The sequence below is a fragment of the Diadema setosum genome, chromosome 4, assembly GCF_964275005.1.
Source record: "Diadema setosum chromosome 4, eeDiaSeto1, whole genome shotgun sequence".
Classification (NCBI taxonomy): Eukaryota; Metazoa; Echinodermata; class Echinoidea; order Diadematoida; family Diadematidae; genus Diadema; species Diadema setosum.
This window is the reverse complement of record NC_092688.1, coordinates 24,273,235-24,300,029: the sequence shown is the minus strand read 5'-3', so window position 1 is coordinate 24,300,029 and position 26,795 is coordinate 24,273,235. Positions and strand designations below refer to the sequence as shown.

The 26,795-nt window shown below is 41.0% G+C and overlaps 1 protein-coding gene across 1 annotated transcript in view; it reads left to right on the top strand.

The window, feature by feature from the left end:
• The first annotated feature begins 6,875 nt into the window (after positions 1 to 6,875).
• The window catches only part of LOC140227737 (uncharacterized), a 34,190-nt gene continuing 14,270 nt past the window's right edge, over positions 6,876 to 26,795 (top strand). The window contains 7 exon segments of the mRNA XM_072308139.1: positions 6,876 to 6,897; positions 9,506 to 9,712; positions 22,423 to 22,503; positions 23,652 to 23,742; positions 23,994 to 24,178; positions 25,074 to 25,295; positions 26,265 to 26,327. Coding sequence (XP_072164240.1) covers positions 6,876 to 6,897; positions 9,506 to 9,712; positions 22,423 to 22,503; positions 23,652 to 23,742; positions 23,994 to 24,178; positions 25,074 to 25,295; positions 26,265 to 26,327 — 871 coding nt within the window.

Sequence of the window (26,795 nt, the reverse complement as noted above, 5' to 3'; positions counted from 1 at the left end):
ACACTTGTCTACATACTAAAAACAAACGTGTACAGCCAAACGTGAGAGTCCTCACCAAAACGCATGAGGCCTAACAGAACCTACATGCAAGCAGGTACATAGGCCCGATACGACATGAGCCTATACACCATCGACGCTATACACTACGTACTTACAGCACACGTGTACAACCAGACGTGAGAGTCCTCACCACAATCCGCATGGAACATGCGAAAGAAAACGGCTTGTCTGTTCATTTTCCCGGACAAGCCCCCAATTTGTCACGACTCAACCCAATCACCACATCATGACAATCAAATGTTCCGCTCCATTCCTGGCAGATCGCACCCAAACCATCACAACAACGTTGCAAAAGACCACGATTGGGAAGCCATGTCTTGATCTGAGAGCGATAACTTGCTGCGGACCTCTTTATTGGTATTAGCCTTGTTCAAGGCGCATCACAGTAGGAAATTCTCCAAATCATTCATCTTACCTGAAAGAGTATAACTCAAGCTTTAATATGAACCCAATTATACTAGGATTTTCCCAGAGGAACAAGTTTTTATTCACCGCTGAAGTTTACCATGTCCAGAGCAGCGAACGTCCGTGAGGAATAGTACTGCACATACATTTGAATACCATTTAACATAGTTTCCAAAGATCTCATTCAGTTCAAAATCCTAACGAAATATCTTAAGGGACATGTGTACGTGATTGCAGAATATTAAGCTTGCACTCTTAACCTGTACGTAATGAGAGACAACTGATGATTTAACTAAATTCGTCATTTCTGTGGAAATATTGCTCTTCCGCTAAACACTTTCTTAACTTTACGCGCATTTTACAGAAACTCAATATTTTCAACTCTAATTTCACTATCCCATACTTTAATCCTCACTCCCAAATAATAATATACCTTTTTAAGATGTATCTCATCTGGGCAGTCTCTATAACCCAACAAACATAGCATAGTTTTCATCACGGAGGTTCGCATGTAGCTCACGTACGTTCGGAACAAACAAGATATTGAACAATGCAGCTCTCTTGAGTTGGGAACCCATTCTACTCACAACAAACAGCAATTTCATGTGGAGAACAAACTTCTCTGCAAAATCCTGAATAGATATTACCAATTCTCAATTATATAAGCTTGTTTATCTTCTCATACTGGGGAATCAAAGAAAACAATTTTTCGATCTCTCGTAAATGAACGTACAAACGGACGTGTAATCTCAGTGACGTAGTCCATCCTTGAGAATGAATATATTTATCAAAATTTCGTTATCATGAAGTAAATATTCAGGTCCTAAAGTTGTTATATAAAGTCTTCAATGCAAAATTTGCTTTTTATATAACGAACAAGGTCACAGCTTAAATTATGACAAAGAATTAATATGGAAAAACAACAGAAATGTGCTCCGTTATAGAAATACAAAGTTTAGCTGGGGAGGGCAAACGAATACGTTAGGAAGAAATCCCTCTGTATTTGCTCCTTGTGTTACACACTGTTACCGAGGAGTATATTAGTCAGAAATGATGATTGGTTCGATACTGCGAAGTTTCGTCATAACAAGTCCATAATAAGTCCATATAACGTGGATGGATGTTTGTGACTTCGATATTATACAATATGGTTTGTTATAACAAACCTTTTGTAACGCGTCATTTCGGAGGCTCGTTATTCATATAGTTTGTCAATACGAAAATTGATAGAGTTCGTATAATTATGAATCTTCTTTATTCGGTAAATGATAGGAATCTCCGAAGGTTAATCGAAAGGCTTATTAATTGGAACATGAAAAATTATGTTCGCTTATCCAAATGTGGAGAAACAAGTTAACAACTAAAATACTCCAATTTCAAAACCTCATAATAACCGTTTTCACCTAAACGAATATTAGGCCCATTCCACTTTTAGAAGAACGGACCTAAAAATAATGATCCTTACTATCTATTTTTCGAAGAACATTTCTAATGACAAACCTCCTGAATTAACTACAATTTTCTTTTTTTTTTTTCATTTTGGAATAACAAACCTTTGGACATCGGAGTAACGAATCTTTGGAAGAGCGAACGTATCAAAGTGCAACCTCAAACCTATTCTTAATCATAACTTTTTTTAACATGTGTTTTCAAAGTAAGCACAAATGCACAAACAAATTGACGATCTCTCTGTCTCTTAAATGTAAAATGAAAAAAAAAAAACAAATCTTGGAAAAAATTACAAATGAATATTGCTTTTCATTGATGAGTATAAAACAACATCATGTGATGATAAGCGGAAGATTTGTGTGTTTTCGATGAATAAAAAACATAAACAAACAAACAAAAACTTACCCAGAGGAATTTGGTATAACGGGAGTGCACTGGCAATTCTTTTCTGTTTCTCAGTCATTTTCATTCAACTGCTTCCACGTCCTTTTGAAACTTTTCCGTTTCTTATTCAACACATGCTCATTACAGACTTCTTCCGTCATTATCCTGAATGTGATTGCGTAGCACTTTTCGGATTTGTTTTGGTTTGTTTTGTTTTGTTTTTTGTTTTCTATATGGTCGCAGCATGTTCAGGCTATTGAGGGAATGACAGAAAAATCGTCATGAAGAGAAAAATAAGAATGAATTAAGGCATTTAATATCATGACAATTACAGCGAACGTCCGTTATGGAGACCAAAACTGGATGTGTTCTGTTTGAGACGGCAGCTACCATACTCAAAAGATAAACACTTAGAGCACCTGTCACTAAAAAGTGGCACTGATCCTCTTTCTCCTACTATGTAATCCACTGACTTATTCAACCAACGAACATCCGTGAAAAAAAAAAAAAACGTTTTCCGTTTGTTATTACAGGTAAATTGAGTGATGAACGCTATTCACTTTCGGGTATGAGCGGCTCGGTGATTTGGTAATATTTTCAACTAACATTAATCTTATGTGCAGTGATATATTTGTAATTGTCAGAAATTTCCTTTCTCGGACAGAACGTCCGTGAGCGAAACTTTCAGAACCTGTAACAGTACACATTGTCTCCAGAACCTCATTAGAAAGAAATTTAAACGCACAGAAATTACAGATTACGCAAAATTCCATTTTCCTATAACTTTATTTTAAGTGTTTAGCTGTTTTTTTTTGTCTAATTAGAGGGAAAACAAGCGTAAAATAACCATGTGAGTAAATTTTCAATTGTTTGTTCGTTATGATCACATAACGCCTTAGAAATTCTGAAACTACTGCTCTAAACTCATTTTCTACTTTGTAAAACTTTATTTGTCGCTATTCGAGCCAAAAGTTTTAAAGAATACAAGACACTTTCGGGACAAGTTATCCCTATCGGAGGGATTGCATACGTCACGGACGTTCTCTGGAATTATCACGGACGTTCGTTCTACTACTAGGGTCATGTTCCAGGACGGATAACTAATCGGCAGAGAGTACCTAGCCTTCCTAACTCTTTCAAAAATTTGAAAAGGTATTGTCAATGCAAATTATAAGGAATTTGACATCCTTACAAGATATGTATTGCTCCGAGGGGGATCAGGAGGTGAATTTTCAGAGAAAATATTAATTATATGCTTGGTTTTTGGTGAATTGCATGGTCCAAAAACTGCGGACGAACCTCAGTCCGCTCCAAAAATGGCATGCAGCTCCTCGGCTAGAGAGCCAAAGGTAAAATGCACCTTCGCCATCAAAGCAAGATGGTATCCCACTCGAAAACGTTTTAATCATCACGGACGTTCTTTTTTTCTTGGAGGTTCGTCTAAAAATATAATTTCGGTTCTTATTTGACAAAGGATGGACAGAAACTCAAAACAAACATATTATCGTGTTGCTAGATCTTAGTTGATTACGACTCTGAACAATATCGCCAATAACGTTTCATGGGCTACGATCTTTATTAGAAAATAGCGGAAGCACGTCCGTGACGAAAACTGAGTATAATTTTGCATAAAAGAATATTACGTCCCATGTACAGCCAGTAGACGTACAATTTTTGCAGGATTTGTTCATTAGGTGGAACACCAAATTTTCGTATACGTTACAGTTGGGACAACAAAGTAGAATTTGCAGCAGCGATAGAAATAAAAGCATCACGGACGTTCGTCTGTTTAGGACTTTGATATTTTAATTGTTCTCTGTAATTTTATACGTGCTCATAAAGTTCTTATAATTTTGTGGTACATACCCATGATATGTCAGATCCAGAACATGGTCAGATATTAGATGCCACGTACCATTAAAAATGCACATCATTAGTTTGAAAAACAAAAATTATTGTGAAAATAGCGTTTTTACCGTATTTTTACGCTTTAAGTCCTTGTGAAATGAAAAATATCAGGCAAAAGTCAACCAAACCATATATTTCCTGAAAGGAAATTTACCAATCTTTGAGATGACATGAAAAAATCTGGTTTCTTAGATCATCCTGGCGTGTTCTAAGGGAAAGAATGTCATAAGGTACGAACATTTGCAATTGTACATTGTTCAAAATTCTCACCCATATATATATGCTTATATACATCTTACAGGGAAAGATCAATAAAAATATGAGATAAACAAGTTAAAAGGTTAACACAATGTGTGATGCATCGATATCCCCTTCAAATTGTGATGTCAATGATAGTTTGTAAACGACAACTGCTTCATCGTTTACACAGATTGATTATAGATTTAAACAAAAATGGGCAGTTGATCAGTTTCATCATACTTAGTAAGATAGAGACCAAAGTGGTGATGTTCCAGTAGTGTGATTCTGCAATTACAATAGAACACCCCCTTTATGACATTTAAATCAGTAGCTTTCTCAGAAGTGTGCTGGGAATGTCAATGTGTCCTACGGAAAGGGGAAGTGTAACAGGTACGTGTAATACGCAGCCTCCTTCAATGAAATGACAAAAGATATTAAAGGGGTTGGGAATTTTGTAAAATCGATCAATACTACATTAACAACAGTACGTACTAATTACTGAAAACAAGACAGGAAAATGACATACGTTGTAAGATGTCCAAGCAAAACGTTTGTTAACAGATTATTATACTTGAACATTACAATAATTCGGCTGTGTTGACAAAACGATTAGTCGTAGATGTAATGCGTAATGCCAACCTCAACTATCAAAGGCAAAGTGTAAGCATCAGCGCGGCAAGGCAAAGTTTGGATCATCATTAATCACTACTAAAAAAAAAAAAAAGGTCTGCTGTTTTTCATCAATATCACAACAATGAAGTGATTCTCCTCCAACTACTACGGCAAACCGAAAACGATATCAGTTTTCCTGTAATGAAAATAATATATGGAGGATAAGTGGCTACTCTTGGGGCACCTTTAATATGGACGACCCTGCCATTGTTCTTAAAGCCAATTTTGTACACGGATATGAAACTAAAATTGAAATAGCAGAATGTTAGTTGAGAAATGGTGATGTCTTTCACACGCATTCAAGGAATGACTGACAGGCCTAAGTGGGCCTTTATGCAGAACTGCTTCGAAGAAATTTCTGTATGATATATACGAAAGCACAAGCAATGAGTCACACCTCCCTCCCCCCCCCCCCATATAATTCATGTAAGCGTCCATTCCATAACAGCTCATGAGGTGTTTCATACAGCCTTTATCAATCCGTACAAAAGACAGGACTCGTTGATTGCCTTTTATTGGAAGAACTTTTGTCTGGCTTCTTGCTTTCAGAGATATCTTGCATAGTGCTGGGACTTGGTTTCTAAACAGTTGGATTATGATTGGTGCAGTTTCGAAAGACGAATGAAAAATGACGGTCCTAGCATTGCTATTTGCTGGTTTCATCTGTAGCAATCCGTCTCTCGCCTTGGCAACTGAAAAATGTACGTATTTTGTTTTCTTTCCTATCATTATCCACCCAGTATGTTTCATTCTCAACATCATTATTGCGGTTGTTACAAGTACTATCATTATCATGTTCTTATCTGTACGAATTGTTGCACGTCTGTAGTGGCAATAAAGTGGTATTTTAAGTGCAAACTCAACTTACACCTGTTAAGACGATTCTTAATATTGATTTTTATGATAACACTCGTTACCTAATGTTTTCGTGATATCAAATCTGCACATGCATTTCTGACATAACTTCTTGATTTTCGCAAACAGCAGGGGTTTCTAAGAGTTTAACTGTAGCTTACTTAGTGCAGTATGCGTCATAATATATATGACGCTATATCCCAAAACTAACAAAAATTCACCAGGATTATAGAGAAAAAGCAACATAAAACGTTAATAATTTACGCGTTCGTCAATGTGCATTGCGTCATCATTCACTTTGTAAATATCAAAACACAATGTGGTTTTGATGGTGAATGTATTTGTGATTGACCTAGAATCTGGTGGGTTAATTAATTGGCTGTCTATACCTCTATGAAGATTTTACCTTCACAACCCTCTGGGAATGGAAAAGGAATGTGCACAAGCAAAGAATACAGGAAAATATGTTCATCTAGAAATGTCAGAAGCACACAAAGTACCTGATAAGGTTATTTCACTCTCCAACCGACTGTAAAATGAATCTATGAGACTATACATTTTCTGATACAATGTGACATAAAACGCACTCCGTTCTCTTGTTATCTTACAGATCTATCTCAGACCTGTATGGAACGACCTGAAGAGCGTGATTTGTGGTGTGATAAAGACTGCGTTACCAACGGCGATGGTTGGGTTGTACATGCACCTACCGGAAGGCGAATTCTCACTGAAATTGAGTCTCTCAATAACAGAGTGTTGGGATTCCAAATATTAGATGAAGTAGCAAACAAAACGTTCAGCACTCTTGTTTTAAGCGGTTCCCCGTCTTCGTCCGTTTTATCGCTGAGCCATAAGACGAAGCTAACTATACGGTATATAATATATACCCTGTGAATTTCAAGATGACCGTGAAGTGCTACAATGGTAAGTATCAATCGCTTTTTATACATTATTATGCTTTCAGATTTGTCTTCTTATTTCGCAGGTGCATTTTATGAGTTGACTGTTTGTTTGTTTGTTTTTTTTTGTTTGTTTGTTTTTTTTTTCATCATATGCCTTCATACTTGGGAAATGAGAAATTTGAAATTTTTTTTTTTTTTTTTCACTTCGGGCAACAAACACCAATCCTTGGGAAAAAATGGGAGTGGGTATATCAAAAGTGACAATGCGACAAAGTGACTACCATCTTTCTCTTCATCGCGTAACACTTATAAAGACCAACGTGAAAGCAGTCAAGCCTCTTCGACATATGTTTAATATGTTGATTGTGATCTTGTAGTTAAGATGATTCATAATCATGCTTCCTAACATTTAATGTATATGAATATACTTACAAACAGCATCACCGAACTCAGTAATACTGTCACGCATATTGGTTAAGATGTTTGATGTAACATTATGCATATAGCATTACATGTTTTTCATTGCTTTCATGATTATTGTACGACTCTATGTAAAGGATGTCTCCCTAACGCTATTGCAAATCATCAGTTTTTGCATACAGCGGAGTTCTCTCTTTGTTCCTCTTCCTTTGTCCTTCTGACCTTCACAAGTTCATTCTACGCTCTCACCACTTTGACCTTGTGCTCACTAACTGACCTTCTGGCCTTCAAAAGTCATTCTGTGCCGCCCTCGCTTTGACCTTGCTCTCACTTCATTACTTTCGTTCTGTCCCTTCTCACTTTGACTTTGCTTTGTCTTTCAGAACTCTTGCCTTGCTCTGCGAAGTTCAACTTCGTCCTGACTTTCAGAGTCCTTGCCTTCCCCTTTGCCCTTGCTTCTCACTGTCCTTCAGCACTTTGTGCTTGCTTCTAATCTTTACTTTCTCCTGTCCTTGGGTCCTCTCCTTCCCTATGACTCTGAGCTCCTCAGCTATGTGCTCAAAGACGTCCTTCTCCTATACTCCGCAGCGCGATAAACGTCTATCTCGTGACCTTCATGACTGGTCCTCTCTATCTCTCTCCTACAAGAGGAGCTTGTTTGAAAGGGGTATATAAGACAAACTTTATACTTATCTTAAAATTCTCTTGCTTGGGAGGATGTTAACGAGAGGAGATGGAGTGAAGATTTTGTCAGCTAAGAGCGAAACCCATGTTTGAACAGAGAGAGATTCAACCAGTCCAGAAACCGTCTCCAGTCATGTTATCTTATTGTGTTAGTAAGTCATAAGTTCTTCACCGCATCGCACCTCTCATGCCTTGCCTTGCACCTCTCATGGAATCCGCACCTCATGGCATCGCACCTCTCATGCCTTGCACCTCTCATGCCTCAGCTAAGAGCGAAACCCATGTTTGAACAGAGGGAGAGAGTCCACCAGTCTAGAAACGGTCTCCAGTCATGTTAGCTTATTGTATTAGTTAGTCATAAGTCCTTAACCGCATCGCACCTCTCATGCCTTGCTAGACATCCTCAAAATCCATCCCTGTAAATGTGTTCGAGCGATTCACCATAATAAACTTCTTAACCGTGATTTCTGCCTAATGACTGTATTTTCTATCTGACCCTCGGCACCCTTTGGCAATACTCTTCAACATATAGCGGGAATTTATTTTGGGACCTTCACAGAACAGGAGTTATATTCTGCCCATCTTCGACAAATATAAGTCATCGTTACAATCCAATACATTTACACTGTTCAGAGACGGGTTTTGCAACCCGTCCGCCAATACGTATAGATATGTGCGGTGCGAATCATTGGCAGATTTACATTACCTGCTCTGAGTGAGTCCAGGAGGGTTTACCTTTTTATTTTTAGTTTGTTTGTTGTTGTTTTTTTCTTAATCTCATGACACTGCATTGACGGTGCATGGTGCTATCATTTTGACATTCAGAATGCCTTTGCTATAATTGTTTTTCTTTTCTCAAATCAAATCAAAGCGAAATCACCCAAGATATAATATTGGAAAATTTGGAATGCGGACATGATTCCTTTTCTTAAAAAGGGATAAATAACAGACAAAGAAAAAATGGTTAGATCATGTAAATAAATTCAATTTCCTCTCGATGATTTATAAAAGGAAAATATCACTTTTCACACTTCCACCACCTGCATGAGATATGTTCCTGAATTATGACACCCTCGTCCACTGGGAAATCCAAGGCGATATAATTACCAAAATTACTGGAGAATGATGATGTATTTCAAAGAGTGACGGTGATGAGTAACACTATGTCAGGGGCATCATTGATCATCAAATACGTCAAATGTCAATATGACGCAATAATTTTGGTGTGATGCTTTGGTATTATTTTGGCTGTATGAAGTTGTTAATTTTGATGGGAGGTTGCCAACTTTTTTGTTCAGTTGGAAATCGACTGAAGTATATCTTTACTTTTTGTCTTATCTCTAGGTAGATTATCTTCGTTAGCATACCATTGCAAGGAAACTGATGTCATTGTTAAGAAATGCATAAGTTCCGATTCTCTTTTCAACACCGATTGGGAACAAATGCTAAAGATTTACTGCATATGAAAAGACGATGAGCGTTCCACATCAATGCATATTAACATATTTGTAATATTCACTTCCAAGAAATGCCCTCTGTGCAACTGGTTAACGGGGCCTCTCCTCTGGAAGGCTTAGTGTTCCTGGAGTCATGTTATGAAGGATTTACCGCAAAAGCTGCCGAATTGGTGTGTGGAGAACTAGGCTTCCCGGCGGCAGAGGAGTATTTGCCTGAGCCTACGCCAAGTTTGGCAAGACGAACCAGAACTCAACGCGTATCATGTTCATCTCAAGGTAAGTGCTCTGTTATGTGTGTATTTGAATGAACATACTATACCTTCATTATCTATATCAATTTAAATAACCAGAAACCAGAAACCAACAAACCTCATAACCAAATCAGAATAACAGAAACAATGAGCGACGACATAATAAAAGTTTTACATGATTATTCGAGACTTGGTTTGACAAAACCCCCGAATAAAGAAAATCTTTCAGATTTTGCTAGTGCAGCAGCATAGAACATGCATTTGTGACCCTGCACCTCAAAACAAACAAAAAGTCGCCATACATGAATTTTTGGTTAAGACCATATTCTGAAAGAGCAGACTTTAAGCTTTATAATGATGTATAACTCAAATCAAATGGACTCTCCTAACCTATCTAAATATTGGAAAGAAAGCACAAAGTCAGGAAAAGTGTGAACTGAGAAAAGAGGCTCTGAAGTACAGTGTCTATTCAAGCGCTTAATCTTTACCAAACCGTGCTGGCTGTGCGATGAATGGGACAAAAAACAGGAAGTAAACCACCAGAGTAGCAACAATGAAGGGATTATCAGATTAAACTGAAATTAAGCATGCCTCATTAACACATTCTGTCCATAATTAATCCAAACTTTCAAAGCAGTAGCACTATACATTCAAAAGTTATTAGAGTTGAAATTGAAGAGTGTGGACAAGGTTTTTCAGAAATGAAAAAGGGATTCTAAAGACACACCTAATCACACTATTCTACCAAAAATGTTCGAGATAAACTGCCAAAAAACACATTTTCCTGCCCGTTTTATGATCCCAAATTTTAGCATAATGTAAAAGAAAACCCACTCTTCCAGAAAATATGAAAGAGTCAAGTTCGGCTAAGTTGACCCATTTCACTTATTTTCAGTCCTCACGCAAAATCAGTGTGTGCGACTTTATGTTCGTTTTGAGGTGCACGGTCACATTTGATAGTGTTACGGATTTTTGATGATAATATTACAAATAACTACGCCCTGTGTGTCAGACTATAGCCTGCTATCATGGTTATGTAACGCTTTGGAATGTAACGGTCTTGGCCTCGCTTTCCCTTCCCCCATCTGCTACTCTATTTACTCTGTCTGCGACAAGTCCTTCTCCCTTCCAAGTCTCTTTGATTCTCCCGACTGTTATCTTCTCCTTCGGGACCACAGTGTCCTCGCTCCACTGACCTGACTTGGCCATGTCCTCAACTTGCCCTCAGCGAATTAGGTCAAGGACTAAGTTCTTAGGTCCAGCCTTGTTGCCAATTAACTGTACTCTCTTGAGGCTTGGTCGCGTGCCGCCAGGGAGGTGAGCCTCTCACCTCCCTGGTGCCGCCCAGGCCAGGCCCAGGGACGTATGAATGGTATAAATACTGGCTCCTCGCAGAAATTAGGGAGTGTATCGAGTAGAGAGAGTCGGATTGAGATTGCGATTGCGGGTTCGAACTAAACACTTATCACCATAACACTGCGAGTCGGGATGAGACAATAAACTTGCTGTCAGGTCCGGAAGTCATTGTGTCCCCTTTACTTTCTACTAGCTGTCCGACTGAACTGCGTGCTGAGTGTGTGGAGCGATGCGTTACAATACATTTCTCATTAACTGATAACGAAGGTTCCCTGAATTCTCATCATCAGAGAAGCAAGGGATATTTACCCAACTTTCGTAACACTGGTGGCAGCGGTGGGATCCGATCTTAAACACGACTCGATTTGACTTTGACATAAACGCAACATTAACTCCGACATGTCACCAAAGAAGAGAAAGAGCCAGTTAGAGGCTGAAGTTAAGGAGCTCCATCTGCATCTCGAGGAGACTCGTCGACTGCTTAAGGAAGCGACAAAGCACGCGACAAAGGAGGACCTCGAGGAAGGCGACGTCGAAGGAGTATCGCACCAGCCTGGATATCACATGTCGGTACAACTCCCACCCCAAGAGCATTTCGATGGCAACGGCAGACCATGGGAAAGTTTCATCTCATCTTTCTCTACTCTCGCGTGTGCCTGTCGATGGGATAACAACGAAAAGCGATTTCGGCTCCTGGCCTGCTTGAGGGGAGATGCAGCGGACTTTGTGTTTCAGCAACTAAGCCACGAAGTCAGGCAAGATTTTGAACAGTTGATTACTGCTCTCGGGGGCAGATTTGCCCATCAGCCATCACCATCGACATTTGTGTCTCAACTGGAGTCCCGGCGTCTCTCTTTGAAGGAAACAATCGCTGATTACGCCGCCGATATCCGTCGGTTGACAACTTTCGGGTACCCCACGGCTGACCTGGCGACGCGTGAGACTATAGCGACTCGCCACTTTCTTCGCGGCCTCGGGGATGGGAGCATGTCAATGACAATCGGCATGCACGAGCCCACGACGCTCCACGAGGCTCGTGAAATAGCCGAGAGGTATATGCAGCTGCGTGAGGAGTCAACGCGATCTACAACCCGGCCGGTTCGGGCGGTTTCTACGACGACAGCCGGTGTGGAAGAGGCCATGCGTTCACTAGAGCGGCGTCTTGGAGAAATGGAGGCAAGGCTAGCGCAGTTTTCGTCATCTCTACCGAGCAGGTCGCGTGGGAGGTCAAATGGTGGCAGAGGGAGTTCTCGACTTCGATGTTTCAACTGCAATACAGAGGGGCATATCGCCAAATTTTGCCCTCATAGTAGCCACTATTACGAACAGCAACTCGCTCCGGAATGGCAAACACAGAATCAGTTTCCTGTAGGGACGCGGGCTCCACCTCCGTCACAGCCAGCTCCTGTGTGGCAGCCACCTCCACAACAGCTGCAGCAACACCGTCAACCAGGGCCACCACAGCCTCCTCCTCCGCTCCCTCCACAGTCACAGCATCGAGCTGCCCCTCTCGATACTCGCGGATCGGGAAACTAGAGTTGGCCGCCCCCGTCGATCATGAACGAGACGTCGACGAAGACAGACTCAGCCGGCGAAATATCATTCGAATTGGTGAACATTGTGGGAATTCTGCCCTTCTCCCACTAAAAATCAATGAGACTCGTGCCAAGTTCTTGGTCGACTCGGGAGCGGCCGTGACAATAATTTCATCGAGGCTGTATAATGCAATGCCTATGGACACGCGACCACAACTACGACCTTTGTGCGAGGACATAAAGCTGAAAGCGGCAGATAACGGAGACATCACGGTACACGGTATATTCCAGGCAGTGATCGAACTAGGCGACGAGCGTTTTCCGTGGGACACTTATGTTGCTGATATCAATGACGAGGGATTGTTAGGTTTTGACTTTATGCACCATTACAATTGCTCGCTTGAGGCCAGACATGGGGTGCGTATAAATAATCGCTTATTTCCATGCGAAATACAGTTCGATAAAGTGTGTTATTTGATAACGAAAACAGAAGTTATTGTTGGTGCCAACTCCGAACACATCGTTGATGGCGCCTTTAGTGAGCCGCTACCGTTTGATGCATGTGATGGACACGCCCTTGTCGAGCCCCTGCCCCTTGAGCACCGTACACAACAAGGAATATACGTCGCTCATTCCCTCGTCAGCGTAACCGATACCGTTGCCAAGGTGCCCATTCGTGTCCTCAATTTAACTGACGAAGATGTGCGCTTACACGCGGGGAGAAGGTTAGCTGTGATTAACCCTATTGATCATGTATATGATAGTGACTGTGTTAACAATGAAATTGACAGTAGTTTTACCCGTGTGAGGAGTGTAAACGTGACTGAAGGCGAGGAGCGCTGGAGTGCTGCATGCATGGACTTATGGAGCAAAGATTTGAAGGCTCTGTATGACAGGAGCTGTGAGGGACTCTCGTCACAAACTGATCGTGATCGTCTCGGGCAACTTCTCCATCGGCATCGCTCGTCATTTGCAGCTTCCTCCACCGATCTCGGGCGGACATCAATTGTGCAGCACAAAATAGAGACTGGTGATGCTGCACCAATAAAGCAGAGACCACGCCGGCCACCTCGTGCTTTTATGAATGACGAGGAAGAAATCATTCAAACCCAGCTTGAAGCAGGCATCATTCGTGAGTCAAGCAGTGCATGGTCCAGCCCTCTCGTTTACGTGAAAAAGAAAGACGGCTCGACAAGACCATGTGTCGATTACAGGAAACTTAACGATGTGACTAGAAAAGATGCCTATCCACTGCCCCGCATAGAAGATTGCCTAGATTGCCTTAGTGGAACTCAAATATTTTCTACACTCGACTTGCAGTCGGGGTATTGGCAGATTGAAATCGACGAAGCGGATCGCCCGAAGACTGCCTTCTCTACACGATCAGGACATTATGAATATGTGACGATGCCTTTTGGACTATGTAACGCACCGAGCACATTTGAGAGGGCGATGGAGCTCATTATGAAAGGCCTACAGTGGAAGACAATCATACTTTATCTGGACGACATTATCGTGATGGGGTCGTCGGTGGACGAACACATTGACCGTCTCGACGAAGTCCTCGCCAGACTGGGAGAAGCGGGCCTCAAACTGAAGCCGAGTAAGTGCAACCTATTGCAAACCGAAGTCGCCTACCTCGGACACGTCGTAAGCCAAGACGGGGTGAGGCCTGATCCCGAAAAGGTCGCTCGAATTCAAGACTGGTCGACTCCGACATCGGTAACTGATGTCCGCTCCTTCCTCGGCCTCTGCTCTTATTATAGACGTTTCATCCGGGGCTTCTCTACAATTGCTGCCCCACTTAACAAACTGTTGGAAAAGAAAGGTCGCTTCCAGTGGGACGCAAGCTGCCAAGATGCATTTGAACAGCTGAAATCGACGCTCACCAGCGACGTCGTGATGGCGTACCCTCAAGACGAGGGACTCTTCATTCTCGATACTGACGCCTCAGCGACAGGAATTGGGGCAGTCTTGTCGCAGATGCAATGGGACGAACATAGCCGTAAGGAGGTTGAACGCCCTATTGCATTTGCCAGCCGAACACTTACACGAACTCAAAGACAATATTGTACGACAAGACGGGAACTGTTAGCCGTGGTCTCCTTCGCTCGTCATTTCCGCCATTTCCTTCTCGGCAGGAAATTCCTGATTCGCACGGACCATTCCTCCCTTCGGTGGATCATGTCGTTTCGAGAACCGACAGACCAGATGGCGCGATGGATCGAAATCTTATCGCAGTTCGACTTCGTGATCGAGCATCGGGAAGGGAAACGGCATGGTAATGCTGACTCACTGTCTCGAATGCCGTGCGACCCCGACAAGTGTGAGTGCTATGATGGAGCTACCATACTGCGCGACTTGCCTTGCGGTGGCTGCTCTACATGCCAGCGACGACATCGGGAGTGGTCTGATTTCTTCAGCGTCGATGATGTCGTCCCTCTATCTGCAAAGCGAGTGAAGTACACATGTTCTAATAATGCTGTCGATGAAAATTCTTGCCTGACTGTCAATGGAAATGAACGTAGAAAGGACTCTACTTGCCGTCTCACCGTGGTCGTGGCCGCTGTCGTTCTTTCCCTGCTATCGTGGTCGATGTGTAAATCGCGACTTGCGGTACTATGTGGACTGACGTACCTGTGTGCAGTGGTAGCCTTAGTAATTCGCATGATGAGAGACGCACACCAAAATTTGAGGTGGGGATGCAGGACATCTCCCAAATTAGTTAGTGGTGGAATAAATGTGGTGCGTGCATGGGCTTTGCGAATTAAGAGGAGGCGAGGTCGCGACAACGAAGTCGGTGTCGAGCAAGACAACAACCCGCGCTGCGTCCCTGAAACGGATGCCTTTGCCGGAATGACTACCGGGCGGCAGGGTGTAATCTTGACCGACGTCAACCGCGACGAAATGATTGCTGCTCAGAAGGCTGATCCCGACGTCGGGCTCATATATCGGTGGCTGAATGAATCCAAGGACAAGCCAGATCGAGGTCGCGTCCACGACAAGAGCCCTGTGGTTCGCAACCTTTGGCTCGTGTGGGGACAGCTCGACATCGTTGGTGGACTATTATGTAAGAGATTCACGGAGGGCATGGTGACTTCGAGACTGCAGCTCGTTGTCCCAGCCAAGTTCCGTGATCGCATCGTGGAGTCCAATCACTCGCCAACAATGTCTGGGCACCTAGGACTGAAAAAGACCCTAAGCAAAATTAAAAGACATTTCTACTGGCTGGACATGAAAGAGACCGTGCGCATATTCCTCGCCAACTGTGCTAAATGTGGAGCTAGAAAGCGGCCGACGATGAGACCGAGAGCTCCCCTTGGCGACTACTCCGCCGGGTCCCCCATGGACCGTGTCTGCATGGACATAATGGGACCATTTCCCGTGAGTAGCAAGGGAAACCGCTATGTGCTTGTCATTGGGGACACATTTACAAAATGGACCGAGGCATACGCCATACCCGACCAGACAGCTGCCACTATCGCTGACGTAGTCGCCAAGGAATTCATATCACGATTTGGTACGCCACATGAAATACACACAGATCAGGGCAGAAATTTCGACTCAGATCTGTTTCGTGATTTGTGTAGTCTGCTACAAATTTCTAAAACTCGGACCACCCCGTACCATCCATCATCCAACGGCATGATCGAGAGGTTTAACCGCACACTAGTGGACATGATCACGGCGTTCGTCGACAAGCGACAAACCGACTGGGATGAAAATCTACCCATGCTGACGTCCGCTTACCGCAGCACTGCTCACGAGTCAACCGGGTTTTCCCCTAACTTCCTGATGCTCGGTAGAGAAGTTAGGACACCGATAGAGGTCGCACTTGGAGTAGGCAGCCCAGACGACGAGGGAAAATCTCCAAACGACCACGCCGCTGATATCGTCGCCACCATGACGGAGGCATCCCGTACGGCGAGAGAATACCTAGGAAAAACAAGGGCTCGACAAAAGAAAAACTATGATTCTCGCCTATCAGTAAATAACTACCATGTCGGTGACCTCGTCTACTATTTGGATTCCTCTAGACGCAAGCGACTTTCCCCCAAGCTAAATCCCAACAAGTGGGTTGGACCTTGTGTAGTGACCCGGCGACTCAGTGACCTTACGATAGAAATTCGCACCTGTCAAAATGGAAGTACCAAAGTGTTACATCACGATCGCTTGAAGCCGTACACGTCGGCAGAAATTCCCACGTGGGCAACAAACATTTCTGCTAAATTGAAGCTGTCAGGCGATCCCGCGAAGCGTCATGTTAGTACGCAGACGAGGGATAAGGATCTTATCGTGCCGCGACGCTCCAGAAGGACCGTCAAGCCCCCGGAGAGACTGATTTATGGCTAACGCTCTCGATGTTCCCCCCCCCTCCCGAGTTGGTCCTATTGCCGAGTCCATCCCCTCGTCTCACGTCACTTTTCACCAGACACTTCGTTGAGCAACATTGATTTTATCCTCCTCTCCGAACGAGCCCAACCTGGATTCCTGCCATTCGTCCCTCTTTTTAACATGGCCTTCCAAGAAGATTTTGTTTCTGGGCTTATTACAACCCCTCAGCAGCCAGAATACTCTCCAATCTCTGTGAGTGGTGACTCGTCACCCGAAAAGTCAGCTCCTTCTCGATTTACACCGACCCCGTTGCCGACCAGGCCTGACGGCGTTAGGCAATTTTCCAGTCGCCAGCACCCAGTAGGCCTACCACACTGCAGCGCCCCGACCACGCCACATGCGCCTTCGAATGGCGACCTACTTGCAGCTTTGCGGGCCATGGAGGGAAGATTTTCGGCTGAGCTCAATGCTATTAGGGGAGAGGTATCCCAGCTCCGTCATGCCGTCGATGAGATGGACAAAAAGAACTCCCAACTCGCCGCTGATGCCAGGGCCGACGCGGAGTGCCTCCAGAGCAATCTCCGCCATGGGATCAACCACGTAGCTGGCCTCGTCACAAACGAGAAGGAGACGATTCAAAAAGCATCTACGTTGCTACGGGGTCTACTTTCCAGTTAATGGGCTCTACCCTCGCCTGTGCCATTTTGGATTATTTCACGTCTGACGATCCCCGAGGAGGATTTTCCCCCAGTTTTGTTAGTTAAAACGAGTGCTTTCTTTTCTTTTCTTTAATCAATTTAATACCTAGCGTCCCGATCCGTTGCCGAGAGAGACCGCTGCCCACGCCCATCCGGATTACATAAGGATAAAATAATATTTTTTTTTTTACTTGTTTTGTTTTCTCATTTGCGGAGATGACGATAACTGATTTTTCTTTTCTTACACTACGTGAACGGAGAATATATGATTAACCAATTCACATTTCGTCTCAACGGATGAATATGGACTTCCATTTGATGAGTGCATGCCTGCATTCCCCTCCTTTGGACAGTGAACTCTTGTTGACCAAAGGGACTCGATTGATCATATTGACGTTTTGATGTGCATGGAGTCGGCATATGACATGCCTGTGCGGTTACATTTTGTTACGGTTGTATTTCGTCTGTATAGTCATGTACTTTCTCCTCGTTTCATTCCCCTTATCCTCTACTCTGAGCCATTAGTCTGTTTTCGCTTGTTTTTGTCTGCATTATCATTTCCTCGGTCCTGTCACATATTCTTCCTTCTGTATTCTTATGGTTCACCTCTCACTTTTGTTGCTTGAATCGTTTATTTACTTTGTGTTCCAGTCATGAAAAGCATTATGTGTCTATAACATTGTTGTTTTCTATTTTTTTATAATGTGACCCGCTACAACAAAAAGGTCCTAAAGTCGCGCAAGGTTGAAGCCGTGAAAATCGTGTTTGAAGTCAGAGCATTGAAATTGGTCAAAACTTACGATTTTCTGATTTTGATATATTATTGGAGTCTAACATGTCTTCTATCATCTGTCGAAATTTTGAAGCAAAATGATCAAAGGAAAGACCAAAAAAATAGCGTTTTTCTGAGCCATGTTTTTTGGCGTTTCAAGGAAGCAGATACTGGTACGAAAATTTGGATTGAGCGCCACAGATAGGTTCCGCCCCTAACAACTACCAGAGTGATCTCATTGGTCAGTTTGCAGCTTGCTGCTAACCGAAGCGTGAAGCTCGCACACTGCCCAGTCGACTGGTGCGTGCGGGCGGGGTGCACTATGCTCAGCCGCTTCTCACATCCTGGTCACTGATTGGTTGGTGAGGAGACCGCCGACGCTGATGTGCTTGAATGAACTCTTCGGGGGTTGCTAGGGCTTACCTTCTATTGTCCAGAGGTGAGAACTGCCTTGCGTGTCCCTTGATCGCGATTGCGTCGAAAGGAAGACTTTCAGGGCGCTTTTCTCGAAACAGTGATTTTCCAGACGTCTCGACATGCTCTCTTTTAAACATCGATATCTCCGCAGCCGATTATTTTTATAAAGTGTGTTATATATCAATGTAAAGCAGAAAGATTAGGGGATTATATCATGCAATTTTCAAATAATCGACCTCTCCCGACTTTAGGATCATTTTGTTGTAGCGGGTCACATATTTTATTTTTCAATAATATACATACATGCGTGACGAGTTAAATTTATGCACGTACTATAGATTTATGTTTTGTGACGGTCCTCAAGTAAAGACCTCTACTTGCCCCTACGGGGTATTATCGCTTTAAAGTTGATTCTCTATTATTGCATGGGACTAATCGATTGAAAAAAAAACAAAAAACAAAAAAAACGTGATCTGGCAGTACTCAGATATAATTCTCCAGTCGGTTTGTCTGCAAATCTCTTCTGCTGTATATAGATACGTGTATATATTAATATGTTTAGCTTCGTTAACATTCACTCGGTGTGTTCTAAACGTGATAAGCCACCTAGTGTATAATAATTATGCTATTTTAATGATACGATAAAATTACAATGACAGATTGCAGTAATTCGACTGTTTTTAATTTCCTTCTTTTCAAATGTCATATAAGTGACATTTCGTTGATTGCTGTCCGATTACCATTGCTAAAAACGAAAGCTAAAAAAAAAAAAACCTTGTGTATTAGCATTTCATGTTAGTCATTACAAGTGTAAATATAGTTATGATGATATGCGCAGCTGATATTCAGATTTAGTTTCGAATTGTCACATCTTGCCTCATGGTACTGATAACTTACCATTGTGATGTTATCGTGATGACTTTCGTACTATTACGACGTGTCCGTGATTTTTTTTTCTCATTTGTTTCATACGTTGATATTATGTCTCATATAACTACCGTCTTAATTCTTCCCTTATTTTGTCGTATTTACATTCATTTTGTCTCGCATTAATGCATGTCTTTATCGTGTAATTCTGAAAAGGGCCGATTTTAGTAATTGTTACTCGATATCGTCGTTGAACCTAACAAATTTGGGTAGAAACAGGGCACTTTCGTATACTACCCGGTTTCCATGATCTATCTGAATTTTGGCTTCTTCTCAGAAACCACCTTTACCTCTCACCTCTGCCTAGCGACCCTGGCTGTTTCTTTCCATCCTCTTTCTCCTTCTACATCTCTCTGCCACCTGTTACGTAAGGCCTGATCTTGCAGTATAATCTCTTTCTAAAGGCCGACTGGCCTTCGACTCAACGTTCCCTCGTGGTCAGTGCACTCTTACGACTGTTTGGATAGGTCAGTGGTCAGCACACCCAGGGACAAAAGTAGAAGAGTGCTGTCGTAAGGAGTTCACAACTATGCCATTATTAGCAAAACTGTTAATTGTTCCTTGTTTATTTGAACGCCTTTTGAAGACGTTTTTTTTTGTTTTTTTTTTTCTTTGGCTGAATTTGTGTACTACTATTATGTCGCTCGTCGGAAGCTGTATAGTCTTTTATAATTATGCTGTCATATTTTTTTTTTTTCTCACTCACGGTAAGCAGTTAGTCGTAGTCTACATTTTTGTGTGATTGCCGTTGCTGCATCCAGAGTAAACAAAAGAGCAAACTTGAATGAATACAGATATTGTTTTCCAATCATGCCATTCAGAACCAGCTTGTTGGGTGACATATTGTGGCGGTTTTACGTTTTCTGTGATATTGTGATTTAATTGACTCTGTTTCGAAGATTGTTCAGACGATTTTGAGTAGGCGTCATTGCCACAAGTGTAAAAGTATCTTAGCTGGATTTTCCGTCATTTTTTCTCTTGTGTCATATTCACACACTTTTTTTTTTGTGCGTTCGTTTTCAGATGGATTATTTTATGTTATGCTTGCTCTGTAGTTGAACTGTACGCTATGTGTTATTGTAGTTTCGTATCCTACGAGTGTTCCTATTCAACGCACTCCCTCTGTGAAAATTTAGGCAAGTGACGTATTTCTTTCGCTATTGTTGATTTTACATGTTGCATTTCTCGTTAACACTGATTTGTTTTTTTGTGTGATTGTTTAAGTGGGCTACACCCAATTACTTGCCACTGCTCTAAAAGTGTGTTTATTTTAATTAACCTGGTACTTGTAAATATTCTGTATATGCGTTTATCCGGACTGCTGTATTTTGTACAACAGCATTGCTTACACGGTATTTTAATGACATTACTTTGAACCTGATTCATTACTCTCTGGTATACGTCCATTTAAAGTCCTTGACACTCAATCCAATGGTCTCTACTAAGTTGTACATGTTTAGTGAATCTTCTGTTTTTTGTTTTTTTTTAAAACTTCCTCGTCACTGAGGACAGTGACTTTTTCTACGGAGGGAGGTAGTGTTACGGATTTTTGATGATAATATTACAAATAACTACGCCCTGTGTGTCAGACTATAGCCTGCTATCATGGTTATGTAACGCTTTGGAATGTAACGGTCTTGGCCTCGCTTTCCCTTCCCCCATCTGCTACTCTATTTACTCTGTCTGCGACAAGTCCTTCTCCCTTCCAAGTCTCTTTGATTCTCCCGACTGTTATCTTCTCCTTCGGGACCACAGTGTCCTCGCTCCACTGACCTGACTTGGCCATGTCCTCAACTTGCCCTCAGCGAATTAGGTCAAGGACTAAGTTCTTAGGTCCAGCCTTGTTGCCAATTAACTGTACTCTCTTGAGGCTTGGTCGCGTGCCGCCAGGGAGGTGAGCCTCTCACCTCCCTGGTGCCGCCCAGGCCAGGCCCAGGGACGTATGAATGGTATAAATACTGGCTCCTCGCAGAAATTAGGGAGTGTATCGAGTAGAGAGAGTCGGATTGAGATTGCGATTGCGGGTTCGAACTAAACACTTATCACCATAACACTGCGAGTCGGGATGAGACAATAAACTTGCTGTCAGGTCCGGAAGTCATTGTGTCCCCTTTACTTTCTACTAGCTGTCCGACTGAACTGCGTGCTGAGTGTGTGGAGCGATGCGTTACAATACATTTCTCATTAACTGATAACGAAGGTTCCCTGAATTCTCATCATCAGAGAAGCAAGGGATATTTACCCAACTTTCGTAACAATAGTTACATTTACCCAAGACCAAAAGCAAAATTCTACGGGATGTTTTATTTCCTATCAAATGGAGGAAAAACAAAACAAAACGGAAGAGAAATAATTAGGTCTACATGATTTAAATAATTTTCTAAATCTAAGATTTCGAAACAATTAAGGGAAAAGAAGGCAGGTCAAAGTTTAAGAAGGTAATCATTTTTCACATCAGGAAAGATGTAATAAATATTGGCTATTGACAGATAAATCGTTGCATTGTGTATGATTTTACTTTCTATTCATTTTTTATTCTTTTTAGTGATGAGAATCATGATAAGAAGAATTCAACATTCCTTTAAAGCGTTTTCTCAACATATCATTGTGCCAAAATTTTTGCTTCATGATGAATGACGTCACCGGACAGTTGATCAGTTGAAAAAAAATAAAAATCTACGTCATCAATGCACAGATTCATACAGGTTTCAGCGTTTACGGGATTGCCCAACCGCTGAGTGTTCCTCCAACATGGCTGTCAGAGTGAAATGCCGAGGTGAGACTATAATCAACGCAATATCATATTTAGCAGCAACAATTATGAATACAATTCGCTGTTCCGATCAGTGATAACTCGAAACCAAAATTAACGCGGAAAAAGAAAGTGACAAACAGAAGGTGTTACAGCATCAGGTGGTTCGTGATGAGGGTGAAATTTGCTATTACATTATAAATATGCATCACGCACAAAAAATGAGGCCAGGATGAATTTTCACTTTTCTACATTGTAGTATAAAAATGTAAAATCTAAGCTTTGAAATGAGACAGTTATAATATATTATATCGTGTAAATTGAACCATCATAACCTATTTAGAAAGTAAATGATTTGATAAACAGAGGAGATGCATTTTCATAGAAAAAGGAGAAAACAAGATATAAAGGGTACTTCAAGCGTCTTGTGCGAAATTATCATTCAAACTTGTTCCATCTCCCAGTGAAAGCATCATGCGTTGTTTTGTTTTGTTTTGTTTTTTTTTTTTGGTAAATGGACATGATAATAATACATGTCTTATACATATTAACATGATAACTATGGTGTCTATCAACCAATAACAACCCTCCGCATTGAAAAATTGTAGATAAGATGGAAATTGTAAACACCGACTATATAACTGAATAATTTTGGATATTGAAGGAACACATAGTAGTAGGAGCATAATCAGGTATAGGTTATTTCATGTTTTCTACACAGCTAATGTCTACAGAACGACGCATCTTATTTTGTATCATTAGCTATTCAAGGATCTCTCATTGTTGTTGGTTGCAATTTGCGGAACAGGAGTTGGCCTGGATGAAGGGTGATGTTCTTTGTTTCGAAGCTTTTTTATTTCATCCGAAATGAAAAAAAAAGATGAAAAAACTGCCTTCTAAAGACCCTCGTTATTACGAGCTTTAATTTCCTTACGGACTCCTGAACCTTTGAATTGTTTGTTGTTGTTTGTTGTTGTTGTTGTTTATTTTTTACTTACGACACACCGGAATAAGGATTCGTCGGTTAAACTAATCTTCAGAATATTTAGCCAAACTGTGATCGGTCTCATAAAAATTCTGATGGCTGAAAGACAAAACAAACAATCAAACAAACAAATAAAAAGATGTTATCCAGGTAACTGTCTCCGTGTTCACATTTTGTTTGTTCTTAGGGCCTGGATTTCTCGGATGCTATCAAGGTGACCATAAAGCCCTTTCGATTCTGCTCGACTATGCGTCTGAGTCTAAATCCGATGAGAAATGTATATGAAGAGTTTGTTTGCAAAAACCGATAAGTCCATATTTGCCAAATGGAGATATTTGCGATTAAAGGTCAAGAAAAATAAAGAGAATAATAAGAAAAGTTTTGCTTCTTTTGACCCTAACTTCAAAAATATACCTTTTTATGTAGTGACCAATATATCATGTAAAAGGTATTATTTTGTACTTTATGACAGAGACCGTACTTCAAAATCTTCATAAATGGACTTATCGGTTTTTGCAAACAACCTCTTCATATCTACCTGCAGGAAAAAACCGAGAAACAATGGTGTTGCTGTCATACATCGTGGATTTTGTGTTTGTTTCCAATCAAAGTTGTATGCCGATTTCATTTCTGATGGAAGTTTTTCGAACAACTGGACATGTCCCAGCCAGGCACAACCTATATCCGAAGAACGTGTTCATTATTCATTCAACAGTGAGTATGAGTTTAAAAGAGAAAGAAACCCGCAATATTGTTTATACAATGATAAGAACAGGAAGCACAATAGACAAAAGTGAGCCTGCAAAATCCCCAAAAAAATATCCCAAGATAAATTATCACAATCGCATTCTAAAAAGGGGTTCCTATTTTCAGCTTTGAAATAGCCCTTAATAGGATGGAAGGTTCCCGACCACAAAGTAATGAAAGCAGATTATGTTAAATATATCAAAACACAAGGTTACTCACCGTATTAAAAATTTTATCAGCTTCGACCAATTGCTTTAATGACGACTACCGGAATTGTAAGCTCATTTTTAAACACCTCGGAAGGAGTAGGGAAAAAATACAACAGCGTCAACAAAAACTGCCAATGATATAATTTATAACTAATATAATGCAATGAACTTCGAGTTGATTAGAAAGAGGGTTGCTTATTGTTTTTCTGAGTTGTAAGTTCTACTAGAAAACAACCAAGGGGACATTTTGTGGAGTTTTGTGACCGAGGATAATTTATCTTCAGATTTTTATCATTTTTCCTCACACGTTTTATGAATTTGAATGCCATGACACGACTGGTCTTGAGAGGTACGATCAGAACATAACATTATTTCGCAATATCCAGGTTGATATTACTTGTTTATCGATATGATTCATCCACCTCTTCAACAGCCGTCGTGATGGTCTTTAGGCAATGTAAACAGGTCTTTAATAGACGATATTAGTTCTTTCATAATGCGTCGGTTGAGAATGATAAGGGCGTTAAGTTGCCTCTAAACCCATAGTGTTCGGGACAACTTAACGCCCTTCTGTGCACAACCTTTTTTTTTTTTATTATCGTATCTATATAATTACTTTGATTGGCTTTTTTGTTTTCCTCAATGATTTGAAGCATCTGTTGGGTATTGTAATTACCCTAGTCCAGTGACGAACGGTCAATGGATCACAAATAACACGAAATATGGGTCCAACATTACTCTCAGCTGCGGTGGAGGTTACGTCATCAATGACTCCGCAACTTTGCAGAGTAAGGAGGTACCCGGTTGGTCGACTTACTTTCCGCAATGGAATCCGCCATTCGCGTCTTGCCGAGCTGTTGCAAATGAACCAAACGGTCGGTAGTAGATAAAAGAGTACCCTCTGCTGTGTGGGTGTGTGTGTGTATTTTTTTAGTGTAAAGTTTTTACAAAATTGAATGCAAATGGTGTATTCGTTCTCCTGATCTAATGACAGGAATACTGAGCCCAATCAATAATTATGCTTTCAAAATGTGCATCGAAATCATTATAAACAGCAAGGGACTGGAACTATAGCATGGATCAATATCAACATGATTTGTGTTAGCATTGATACTTTGCGATATCATTGGTGTTATGTACTCAATAAATATAAAAATGGTCGGGATTAGGATGGTTTTACAATTTCTTGTTATAACGATTTTTTTTATCCCTAGTTTGTTATTTTTTTTTATTTGGCAAAACATATTTTAAATAAAAGTTGACATCAGGAAGTCTACATTCTAAATGTCAAATATAATTATTTTTCAAAAGCGATTCTTAAGAAATATAAAGTTGGGTGTGAGTGGAATAAAGACTCTTGAGGAATAATCATAATGAGAGCTGAGCATGCCCTTTTTAGTTATCAACTCGTAAACGTTGAAATCAAAGCAGAATATAACAAGGAATGATAATCTTCATCTTGAGATTTAATGTTCTTATTCTTTTTATCATGCATGCTAGCCAATAATGCTACCTACGATGCTCCCTAACAACCAGATGACATCGTGTACATGAATACCCTAGCAATATATTATTGATCTATATTACTTATCATCATTTTTTTTTATCTACCATATTTGCATTCGGTTTTGAGCCGTTTTGCGTGAATGACGGGTAATTATGCTACATGTTTTACTCCTAAACTGTAAACCAGAAAGTATTATAGCAAAGGCAGATGCTGAATAAACCTTTTTTTTTTTTAAAGTCGTCGAGATTCATGAGTCAGTGTGAGTATCAAAATGGTTAGTTGGCTATCATACCTTGCTAGAGATTTGCATATCTACCTTTGTATTTACTATTTTTAGACACTGGGGTGTACACAGTTAGTACAAGCTCATCGACAGCGGAGACTGTAGTCAATACCCTCAGTGAGTATTTCTAACTTCAACCTTTTCTTTTGAACAAAAAATGTTGTTTTCCTTGTTTTTACGTGAGTGTGCGCGTGTTCGTCTCTTAATCTTTTTAAATCGATTTTTTTTTTCCATTTTACTATTTCCGGACAGTGTCTTTACGTTTGCTGGTACCATAGTGAATTTACATGTACTGGAAGGGACAAATAATGTGAATCCGAAATGTAACCGGACACGCAGCGAGTATAGGGACACACACACACACACAAAAAAAAAACACACACACACACATACACACATACTCTATAATTATACAAGAATTGATGAATCTATATAAATGTACACACAAACGTACATATAAGCATATTTCATTCAGATTTTGCAGGAATAAAACAAAACTATCGAAAAGTGTCAAAATATTTAAAAATGTTCCCAAGAACTACTTGCTATTTTCCATAATAATATCATCTTGCATGACTACAGTAA